Source organism: Martes martes (assembly GCF_963455335.1).
Source record: "Martes martes genome assembly, chromosome: 13".
Classification (NCBI taxonomy): Eukaryota; Metazoa; Chordata; class Mammalia; order Carnivora; family Mustelidae; genus Martes; species Martes martes.
In genome coordinates, this window is record NC_137901.1 from 506,687 (window position 1) to 518,468 (window position 11,782).

An 11,782-nucleotide genomic window follows, 5' to 3' on the forward strand; every position below is an offset into this window, starting at 1 on the left:
GGGCGCAGCCCCGAGGCAGCTCCCATCCCAGCCTGCCTGCATTCACTGGGCAGGCGTGGGCCCCTACTCCAAGGCCAAGGACCAGGGTGCGGTGTCCAAACAGTGAGCGGGGAGAAGTGGACACAGGAAAAGGCTCGTGGGGTTCGGATGGAGGCCAGCCCTCTCCGACCCGCTGGGGAAGGGGTGTGTGGTGGGGAGTGGCGGGAGCAGACGCTCAACAGTTGCCGCCAGAGACAAGAGAAAAGGGCACAAGTGGCCGGCCGGAGTGAGCAGTGACCCTGGCAGAGGGACGCCGGCACCAGCCACCACAGCAGGAAGCAGAGTGCCCGCCCGGGCTTCTGCTCCTGACGGCGTAAACAACCACATGAGTCACGTCCACGATACACCCTGTACCCACACCTCGACGCGATGTCCGGGGCCAAGACCTGCAGACGGAGCCACAAGGCGCGGATGGACCGCTGCGCCCGCCTAAGGAGGACAGCCCCTCGGGAGGTGGAAACGGAGGTCTGCGCCGCCAGCCGGTCCCAGGAGAAGGGGCCACTCCCGCGCGACCCGGAGCTCGCGCCGAGCTGCGACGCACCACCGCACCCGCCTTCACAGCGCGTTTCCCGAGCTTTACGAGCAGCCGGAGCGGTGCACCCCACCCCCAGCCGCTCAGGCCGCCACGACGAGGGGGAGCGCGCCCGGGCCGGCAGCCTGGGGGAGGAGGCACCGGCGAAGGAGGCCCAGCCCCTCTCCGAGGGCTGCCCCCCGGGCGCCCGACAGCGGCTGAAGTCAGTGCCGCGGTGCGCTTCCGTCCCCAGGGGTGGCCGAGCGCCGGCCCTCTGGCTGCAGCCCCGAGGACCCTGCCTGCCCCGTGCCCGGCGCAGGGCCCCTCCAGACCCCACTCCCCGGACCCCACTCACCCGGGGGCCACCACCTGGCCCGGCTGCGCGCACAGCTCCCGCACCACGCCGGCGCGCTCCGACCTCAGCCTGCGCTCGGCGCGCGCGCAGCCCCCGGACCCGGCGCGGGCGCGGGCGGGGGCGGGGGCGGGACCGGCGGGCTGCGCGGAGGCGGCGGCCTCACACACTGCCAGCACGGAGCCGATGCGCACGGCCGCGCCCGCCGCCACCCTCCACTCGAGTAGCCGCAGCGGCCCGGGGCCCGGGCAGCGCACCTCGGCCACGGCCGGCGGCGGGGCGCCCTCGGCGGGAACGCGGCCCGCGGGCGGCGCCTCCATCGCGGCCGGCCCGGGTCGCTGGGGGAAGGCGGGCGGGCGGGGCGCTCAGGGCCCGGCGCCCATCGCGGGTGGGGGCGGGACCGCGACCCCGGCCCAGGCGGCGACGGCGACGGCGCTGCACTTCGCGCTCCAGCACCGGCTTCCACCCGCCGCCCGGCCCGCGCCAACTTCCGGGACGGCGTCTGACGTCGCGTGACGCCGCGTGCGTCCGCCGCGGGGCCCGCGCGTCCACACACGCCCACGCGGGGCCGGGCCGGCGCTGAGTCGGCCGCGGGTGCCCGGGGCGTCGTGGAGGCGAGCGTGTGGGGCCGGCCCGGCGGGAGCGGCGTGGCCGCGCCCCATGCGCCCCGGGAGCGCCGACGGCGTGGGGCTGCGGGTCCCGGCGTGCAGCGCGCGCCGCGGCCCAGAGACCCCGGCATGCACTGCGACGTCCCGGCATGCCGCGCGCCCTCCGGTCCCACAGCTCCCAGGGCGCGCCAGGGCCCAGGGTCGTTAAACCATGGGTCCCGGCATGCAACGCGGACCGCCGTCTGCGGCCGCGTCACGTGCTGGGGCCCGTTGTGGAAAGACTGCGAGTCCCGGCATGCCGCGCGCACATCGGGGAGCGGCCGTCCCGGCATGCCGCGCGCAGTCCGGGGTCAGAGGGCGGCGGCGCCCCGCCCCGCTCGCCGGCCGGATCGTGGGGTTCCGCGCGCCGGTCCCGGTGGCGCCTGGCCGGCGGGTCGGTGATGACCTCCGGCCCCCGGAGCCCGCGGCGGGAGCGCACCGCGGGGGGGGAGGGGCGGCCGCCGGGCTCCCGAGTCCCGGAGCGGCGAGTCCGGCCGGGGCGGCTCTCCTCGTCCGCTGCTGCGGGCGCCCGGCGGCGCGGGGCTCCGCGGTGTGCGGGGGCGGCGGCCTCCCCGCGCGGGCGCGTCCCCGCCCCGCCGCCCCCGGGCCCCGCCGCCCGCCGAGTCGCGTCCGGGGTCCGCCGCGGAGCGGAGCCGGCCGTCTCGCAGCGCCCGCAGCCGACGGCGGGGACCCGGGACACGCGCCCGCGAGCGCGCGGCGGGCGGGGAGAGGAGCGCGTGTCGGACGAGCCTCGCCGCCGGGAGTGCGGCCGGGAGAGCCGGACCAGAGCCGGAGTCCGCGGGAGCCGGAGGGGCCTGCGGAGCCCGGAGTCGGTGTCCGGAACAGACCAGCGACGGCCGAACCCGAGCCGGCCCGGCCGGGAGCCGAGGCGGGAGAGCCCGGCGGCCTCGGCCGTGAGAAGCCGGGGAGGGCGCGACGGGCACCGCCGCGCCGGACCCGGGAGGCGGGTCCCTGGGAAGCGCGGAGACAGACACGAAGCGCTCGCGGACTCCAGCGCGCCCGGAGCTCGGCCCCACCTCGGACCTCCGCGTCGTCCCCCGCGGCTGCGCTCCAGCCCCCACGTGCTCCGCGCGGCCCGGCGGCCCGGAAGCGCCTGGGCAGCCGCCGAGGGAGCGGGGGTCCTGCGGGGCCCGTCGTCCGAGAAGCAGGCGTCTGCCCGGGGCGACGGCGACTTTCCTGGGGCGCACACAGTAGGGCCTTGCGCTGGAAGCGAGTTTTTTTTTTTTTTTAAAGATTTTATCCATTTGACAGAGATCACAAGTAGGCAGAGAGGCAGGCGGGGGGTGGGGTGGGGAAGCAGGCTCCCCGCTGAGCAGAGAGTCCCATGCCGGGCTCGATCCCAGGACCCTGAGACCGTGACCCGAGCGGAAGGCAGAGGCCCAACCCACTGAGCCACCCAGGCGCCCCTGGAAGCGAGTTTTACGCGAACACGACGTGGATCCCGATCCTTAGAGAACAGCGACCCGCGTTCCGTTTTGCCAGGAGGGCTGCTGGCTGTCCCCAGGCCTCGCCTATAGGGGAAGAGCCACACGTGGTGTCCGCTTCATGTTACCGACCTCTGACAATTCTCTAGTTTTCCTAGGTCTCTGATTCCCGAATCCTTTCCGATGAAAGCGGGCGACCCTTGACCCCCTTACCATCCTCAGGCCACCCCAGCTGTCACGGAAACAAGCCTTCTCAGGCTCTGGCTGTTGCAAGTTGTCCGGCCCCTGCCTTCCCCAACCTTCCCCAGGACAGTCCTAGAAGCCTTGGGAGGTCAGTCTGTGATGTTCCCAAGAGCCTTCTGGACTCCTGCCAAGTGGTGTCCCAAGGAGGCCCTCAGGGCTCACTTCTTGGTCCCCCTTGGTCCCTTCTGGGTAGGTCTGCCGGGCCTGGTGGCCTCCGTGGACGCACCGTGCAGCTGTCCCGGTTGTTCCTGGCCGCGCACCAGCGTGGGGGGGAGACGCGTAGAGCACCCACGCCTCCGCCTTCTGTGGGTGCACAGCGGGATGTGGGCTGACGGCCTCCATTCGACAGCTGCGTGGGGCAGGGCCGTGTTGGAGCATGGCTCGGTCCCGTCTAGTTTCACACTTCCTCCCTGGGTGCCCTGTAGGCCCCTCTTGCTGGTGGGAGTCTGTGTGGTCTGGGGAGGTCTCCTCCGTCCTGCAGGCCCGACCTACCTGAGATGCACGTGCTTCCCTAACACTGGGCAGATGTCCCGTGTGGCGAGCTGGCCCTTTCAGCCCTCTTAGTTTCCAGAGCTCTCTGGTGTCTGTTGAAACACGGTGTTTGCAGTTACCCATTTTCCCCAAGTTCTTGTGGCAGGAGCAGTGGACGGTTTCTATACTTCACCGTTCTTGGAAGGAGACCTTGAATGGGATTCTGACAAGAGGAAACAGGCCTCCTAGACACAAGGACCATCATGGTTGGGGTTCTGGGGGTCCCTTGTTGGAGTCCTTTATGGCAAAAATGGGAGCACGGCCAGATGTTTGAAAAGTAGTGGACACCACCAGTAACAGTTGACTTAACTGGCTTTGGAGGGAACCCGAGCATCAAGGTTTGTTCTCTGGATTATTATTCTAGTGTTTAACAAGGTCTGTAGGCAGTGGGTAGTTCCTACACGTTTTTGGGCAGACGTCTGAGCTGATCCGATCTGTGCTTAAGACTCCGCCGGCAGCCGAGGGCAGAGTGAACTGGAGCTAGAGACTGGGGTTCCGGGTGATCCCAACCGACGGGAATGGTTGCGGGGGTAGTTTCTGAGCCTGACCACCACCAGGTCTTGTCACTTGCTGGGCAGGTTAGTGAGAAGGAGGGGTCCAAACTGGCCCCTGGAAGAAGACACACGAACCAGGAAGGGGGACGGGGGTACATGGGGATGAGACACAGAGTTCCCCGGGGGTCTGTCAGGTCTGAGCTGCCTGGGCACATGGTAGAGCCGGCCAGTGGGTGGGAGAGCAGGGCTGGTGTGGCGGGTTCCTGAGGACACCAGGGCAGCGCAGAAGCCCCCAAGTGAGGGGAGCGTCTCTCCTGTGGGCAGGGTGGCCACGGTGTTGTAGGCAGAGAACCCAGGCGCCCAGCAGCCAGCGGCCGGTGGTGTCAGAGGCTGTGGCAAGGTCACGTGAGACCAGGGCTGGTGTTGCCTGGGGGGGCGGGGGGGTGGGGTTTGTGCTGGAAGGTCCAGGCTGGGACCAGGAGCACAGGCAGGAGCGAGGCTTGCCAAGGAGGGAAGCGGTGTTTCTGCGGCAGAGACGGGAGGGGCGCCCGCAGGTACTTGTTTACCCAGTGGTAACATTTAATAGCCTGCAGTTGACTCTCTCCCTCTGTTCTCTCCCCCTTCCCTGCCCCTGGTTAAAAACTATGTAAATTCAGCAGATACCCAAATCTGCATGTAGTCCTGAAATGAACCCAGCAGCGGACCGGCAGCCGACAGCGTCACCAGAATTGTTAGGACGACCTGTGCACCCCCCCCAACCCCACTGCCTCCGTTCACGCAATTCTGCGTTCGTCATGCTCCTTTTCTGTGGAGTTTTGCTTACGCACGTGTGCGAAGCCACAAGCGTGCCATGTAGTTACGCTTGCTTTGGAGGGTTGTAAAAATGCATCACGCACGCGGGGTTCTGGTCTGTGAGTGGTTCTCCCTCATCACTGTGTGTCCAGAGCTGACCCAGGGCGCTCTGTGTGGTTATTGCTCGGGACTTGTCTTCAGTAGCTCACGTGGGAGTGCAAGAGGGTGTCGTTACCATTCTCTTGTACGCGCACATTGGGGTGGTTTGGGTTCTTACAAAAAGGGCCGGTTCCCTGGGGCCCTGTGCTAGAGCCCGAGGGTGGCGCCGCTGTATCCCAGGACGTAGAGTTGTGGGGCAACCTCGTTCCCACGCGGCTGTCTGAGCTCGCGCCCCCGCCGCGCTCTGGCGGCCCCGAGCCTCGTGTCCTGGTCTCTGTGGGTCTGCGTGAAGGTGTGTGCAGCAGCCCCAGCTGTGGTCTCAACCTGCATCCCTCCCGTAGCCGTTCGGGCCACATCATTTCCCCTGTGTTCCTGCCCTTTGTGCTTTCTCGTCCGTCCGTCTCAGAAGCACCCCGCCGTGTTGATCGTCTTTCCCCACCGGGCGGTGTCCTTACTGATGGGTAGTACTGCCTTCTGGCTTCGGAGTTTGTTTGTGTGTTACCCACGTCATCTCTTAAGTTTTGCCTTGTTCTTTTCATCTTCTTTATGAGATCTTTGATGAAGAGTTCTTCGTTTTAGGAAAGCATTGCCTAACCCGGGATGATAAAGGTAGCTTCCTTTTTACTTCCCAAAGTCGGTAAAAGTTTGCCTTTCACGGCGAAGTGTTCAGTAGTAAGAAATGGAAGTTTCATATGGGGTGTGAGGCGGTGGTTGGATTTCCTTCCCGTGGCGATAGGCAGTTGTCCCGGCCCTAGTGTGGAAGAGCGTGTCCCGTTTCCACTGATCTGTGGCGCATCCCTGGGGAGCGGCAAGTCCCTGTAAAGGCACGAGCCTCTTCTGGACTTTCTGTCCTGCTTTGTTCTTGGACTGTCTGAACTGCTCTAGCTTCACAGTCATGACCTCTGGGAAGTTTCTTTACATGCGTTGTGGATATTCTTGGCCTTTGTTTTCTCATAAATTCTGTAATTAGTGTGTCAGTTTTATTGATAAAACTGGTTAGAGTTTTGGTCAGAACTGTACGGAGTCTATAAATCAGTTTGGGGAGTGACATCTCTGTGACTTGGATTGTCCCATCCGTAAACCGTGTATCGGTCTAGTTATGTAGGCTCTCTCTGAGGTCTTCTAATAGGATTTTTATGATTTTCTCCGTATAGGACTTGCACATTTTTTGTTAGATCTATTCCTAGTTCATTTTTTTGCTGGTACTTTTGTTGATACATGATACTTAAAAAAACAAAACAAAACCCGACTTCTTCTAGTTGATTGTTGCTGGCGTAGAAAAATACAGTAGATTTTTGTGACCTGACGTTATACCTGGTAATCTTTCCAAGTTCTTTTATATTTAATTCATTAATTTTGGTTTATTTTCTTTTAAAAGAAAACTTCAGTGACAGACAAGTCTTACTGAGCATCATTTTTGCCTCCTTTCAGACGTTTTGAGATGGAATCTTTGTATGGTCAATCACGCAATTGCTCTTGTATTCACTCTGATCTGACTTGGCAAATCAGTTAGAGAATATTTTAAAACGTCCACGCGCGTGGGAATTTTTCTCCATCGTTTTATGGTTGATTTCCGGATTAATTGCATTATAGTCAGATGACATAATCTGAAGGATACTACTTTCTTGACATTTAATGCAGTTGGAATCATTCCAGGACCAGGTTACTATGTGCTTCAGAAGAATGTGTATTTTCTCATTTGATTCAGGGTTCTACGTCTACCCAATATGCCAGCCCTCCTGAACGTGTCGCTCAGCTCGTCCAGGTTACATAGTTTTCTGTTTGAGCAAAAGCAGTGTTTGCGAGAGCTAAGTGGAAATCTCTTCTATGGTTGCGAATTTGCCAATCTCTCCCTGTTGTTTTATTGGCTGTTTTTGTGTGTATATGTGTGTGCTTGTGTAACGTGTGTGCATGTGTATGTGCGAGTGCGTCTGTTTGGGGGGAGAGGCTGCTATTAAAGGAATAACATTTAGTATTTTTATGTCCTTGGTTAATTGAACCTTCTTCGTTGTGTGGAGCCCTCTGTACCCTGAACAATGCTTGGCTCTTCTGATGTATTTCCTTTGAAGTAATGTGACTATCATAACTTCCTTTTTTCCTAAGATTTTGTTTCTTTCTTTGTCAGAGAGAGTGAGCACGCAAGCAGGGGGAGGGGCAGAGGGAGAAGCAGGCTCCCTGCTCAGCAGGGAGCCCGATGCGATGCGGGGTTCAATGTCAGGACCCCGGGATCATGACTTGAGCCGAAGGCAGACGCTCAACCGACTGAGCCACCCAGGTGCCCCGTCATAACTTTATGTTAAAGAATGTTTGTCTGGTGTACTCTTCATTTTTACTTTTAATGTTGGTTTACCTTAAGTTTAGACATTTATGCTATGAACACCACAAAGCTAGTCTGTCTCTCAGCTGGTGAGTCCAGTGTGTTCATGTTTAACCTCAGGTTCCGGGGCGCCTGGGGGCTCAGTCATCAAGCGTCTGCCTTCGGCTCAGGTCATGATCTCAGGGTCCTGGGATCGAGACCAGCATCGAGCTCCCTGCCTCCCCCACTCCCTCTCCCACTCCCCCTGCTTGTGTTCCCTCTCTCGCCGTCTCTCTCTGTCAAATAAATAATAGATAAATAAATAAATAAATAATCTCCTGTTTCTACGGGTTCTCCTTTCTCATCTCTTTCCCCCTTTGGTGATACGTGACATCTGCTTTTCTATTTATTTATTTACTTTTTATTCTATTTTTATCCTTTTGGTTATCACCACCGAAATTTTACTTTGTATTATATTCCTAACTTAATAAATGTAAAGTTAATATTCCAGTTCCTTTGCAAACAATGTATCGATCTTAAAATACTGTGTCCACCTCTGCTCTTCTCTGGGCCCACAGGCTGAAATTGTGCAGAATTTTAGTTCTGCATCTTAGGTCCCCAAATTAGGTACTCTTGTTACTTTATAGACAATGTTTGTTTTCATGTAATGTATCTTTACATGTATATTCCATGTAGTGTATATTTCATGTAATGTATACTTAATGTATATACATTACATAACACATATATGTATATTTCATTTAATGTATATTTACCAGTTTATCTGGTCAGCATTTTTCTTACATTTCATGTCTTCCTTTTTTTAAGTGATAAGTAACTTGTTAGGAAAAAGAAAAATTCAAACGGAAAAGAAACTTTCTGTTAAAGTAAGGGATGTCTCACATACGTCCGGAGGACTCCTGTAACGTGTCGCCCACACGTGACCCGTGCACCTCTCCAGGCCATGCCGTGTGCGCGCAACTCTCCGTCTGCTGACGGGATTGGTGCTCGCCTTCTCGGGTTCTGCTGGAGCGAAACCCTCAGTTTCTGTTCACCCGAGAGTGCTTTATTTGGCTCTTACCGTGGACCGCTGGCATCGGTGGATGTGCAGCCAGAGGAAGACGGGATCTTTCATTAGAAGACGCTTCCCCTTGGATTCTCGTTTCTCTGTTCTGTTGTGGAAAGGCTGTTGGTCTGACTGCGGGCCACCCGTCTTCTCTTTGTCTTTGGTGTTCTGCAGTTTCATTTCAGTGCAGACGACATCGCACTTTCTTCCGTGCGCGTGTGCGTGGAACTCTGAGGACGCAGGCACTTGCTAACCCTTCTGGTGCCGTAGTTCCCCTCGCGGTGTTCATTACATTTTCCCTCTCATCCTCTCCCAGCCCCCGGGGGCCCTCCGGTGTGTGGACCACTCTACAGCTGTGTGCGGTCTGCCGTCTAATGCATCTTTTGAGGCTTCAAAAATCATAGTTGTATTTGGATAGTGTTCAAATTTGCCTGTTGGTTTATAGTCCGTTTTTACTTGCTCATTTATTTTGGTAATTCTACCTTTTTTCCTTAAGAGTTCCCACCTGATTTTTAAGATTTGGCATCCGATCATTTAAACCCTCGGTGTCACTGTGGGCTCCCGTCTGTGTCGTCGTCGTTGCTCCTGACTCTTGCTCTCACGGGTGGGTTCCTGTCGAGCTTGGTGCTGTTTGTGGGCCCCAGCCGGGTGGTGGTAATTCAGGACTGCGTTGACCTTGCTCCGGCGAGAACCAGAGCTGGGTGAGGCTCTTCCAGCCCTTGCTGCCGCGCTGAGCTCCGTCCGCCGCCTTCCCCTGCCCCCCCTGGCCCCCTGCCCCCGGTCCGCTGCCCTCCCCTGCCCCCTCCAGCCCTCCTGCCCCCGGTCCGCTGCCTTCCCCTGCCCCCTCCAGCCCTCCTGCCCCCGGTCCGCCGCCTTCCCCTGCCCCCCCAGCCCCCCTGCCCCCGATCCCCGGTCGTCACCGGTCGTCCTGATCCCGGCAGGCTCTCCGAGGAAACCCCGCTCTGTATTTTCCCACTCACGTTCCCTCCCTGGACCTACCTCAGGAGGGGTTCCCTGTTTGGGGGTCTTCAGGGTGCCCCTTGCTTCTGACAAACCCAGTCCTGCATGAAAATCAAGGGTTCGAGTCTACATGCAGTGACGAGGGCCCTTCACAGCGTCTCGACCGCCCTCCGGCCCAAAGTAGAACTCTTCCCTTCCCTTTTTCTTCTTAAACGGCTCACATAGACAGAAGGGAGCCCCCACCCCTGGTTTTCGGCCTGTTTGGCCCAGATGCAGCCCTGACCGTGGAGGCGCGGTAGCCTCACGGTCCCTTCTCTTCGAGCGGGGACTGATGTGTCACGGGGCAGACAGGGCCCCACGAGTGAGGAGTCTGCCGTCAGACGGCGGTCCTGCAGGATGGCCTGACCTCAACGCGTGTTCCTTACCATGCGCTGCACACGCCCGTAGCACGTGCTCTCTCAGCCGTGCAAGCGCCAAGACCATCCCGTTCCCCGGGCAAGCGGGCGCCCGACTCCCCCACTCGCGCAGGCTTGGCTGCACAGCCCTGTGTGTCTCGAAACCGGCTCTTCGAGAAGAGAGGAATAATGAAAACAAATGCATTTTGGCTCAAAGGAACATGCCACCTTTTTTTTTTTTTAAGGGAGCCAGTAGTACACACTGTGTGAGCTGTGGACAGGGATGGACGGCTGGGGGAGGGCGTGGCTCCGGTGGTGTCCGGGAGGGGGACGGAGGGCCACGGGGAGGGCGGTGGCTCCGGTGGTGTCCGGGAGGGGGACGGATGGCCACGGGGAGGGCGTGGCTCCGGTGGTGTCCGGGAGGGGGACGGATGGCCACGGGGAGGGCGGTGGCTCCGGTGGTGTCCGGGAGGGGGACGGATGGCCACGGGGAGGGCGGTGGCTCCGGTGGTGTCCGGGAGGGGGACGGATGGCCACGGGGAGGGCGGTGGCTCCGGTGGTGTCCGGGAGGGGGACGGATGGCCACGGGGAGGGCGGTGGCTCCGGTGGTGTCCGGGAGGGGGACGGATGGCCACGGGGAGGGCGTGGCTCCGGTGGTGTCCGGGAGGGGGACGGATGGCCACCGGGAGGGCGGTGGCTCCGGTGGTGTCCGGGAGGGGGACGGATGGCCACGGGGAGGGCGGTGGCTCCGGTGGTGTCCGGGAGGGGGACGGATGGCCACGGGGAGGGCGGTGGCTCCGGTGGTGTCCGGGAGGGGGACGGATGGCCACGGGGAGGGCGTGGCTCCGGTGGTGTCCGGGAGGGGGATGGATGGCCACCGGGAGGGCGGTGGCTCCGGTGGTGTCCGGGAGGGGGACGGATGGCCATGGGGAGGGTGGTGGCTCTGGTGGTCTCCAGGAGGAGGCTGAGTTGGGGGCGAGGTGCCGTCTGTGGTGCGTTGCTGGTGAGAGCAGCGGGTCTGGGTAGAGGGTGGACGGTGGCTCCCGGACCGTCAGTCACGGACGGAGAGGTCTATGGCAGAACCCCCACGTGTGGCCTGGGGATACCTTCCAGGGTGCACTTGAGAGCAGCAGGGACTTTTCCAGACGCAGCTGCTGCGGCTGGAGGCAGCAGGTAACCCTTCGGTAGCAAACGGGCCGGGGTGTCTCCTGCGCTTTCTCTGCTGTCCCACTTCCCCGTGGAGGGGGTGCCCTCAGGTCTGGGGCTCCTTCTCCTGGGCCATCTAGGGGAGTGTGATTCTGGGGACAGCCCACAGGGTTCGAGGGTCTGCTTTGTCTCAGATTCCCACCACGTGTGTGCGTGATAACAGGGAGACGTGGCCCGGAGGTCTGGAACTACTGCGTCTTCCCCTGTGGCTCAGGTCTGTTTACCTTTTTCAGTTATTAAGTCAGGTGTGAATGAAACATTTTACAGTGAATCTGATTCTCCAAGCCCCAGATTTTCATTTGAAACCCCGCTTTCTCAGCGCAGAACTGGGTGGTAAGCCTTTCTCCTGGTCGAGGGCCTGCAGGCGGCTCTCCGCTTCTCCAGCACTCTGGTGCCCCCCACCCCCGCCCCATCCGGCATCCCCAGGCACGGGCAGGGAGGGACCCCCGCCCCCGCACCCTCCCTGCTCCCAGCACGTTCGCCCTGCGTAGCAGTGGCAGCAGGCTATTGGCCGTTGCATATGGGAACAGTGTATTTTGGGGGGGAAATAAGCATAGGCCTCATCCGACTTGATAACATGAGATGATGTAAAAAAGACTTTTTAAAGAGAACTCTAGGCCCTACAGACTGAATGGGTAGTCGTCGC

General features: G+C 60.4%; 1 protein-coding gene across 5 annotated transcripts in view; it reads right to left on the reverse strand.

Annotated features, from left to right (window-relative positions):
* The window catches only part of CTDP1 (CTD phosphatase subunit 1), a 54,797-nt gene extending 53,432 nt beyond the window's left edge, over nt 1–1,365 (reverse strand). For 4 of the 5 annotated variants that reach the window (XR_013967815.1, XM_080820915.1, XM_080820913.1 and 1 more), the window contains exon 1: nt 906–1,365. Coding sequence is in view for 3 of the 5 variants with exons in the window: in XM_080820915.1 (XP_080677041.1) it covers nt 906–1,222 (317 nt within the window). In the remaining 2 variants the exon portion in view is untranslated. The remainder of the gene's footprint in view (nt 1–905) is intronic. The other variant, XM_080820917.1, reaches the window with a different exon arrangement.
* Between the last annotated feature and the right edge of the window lie 10,417 nt (nt 1,366–11,782).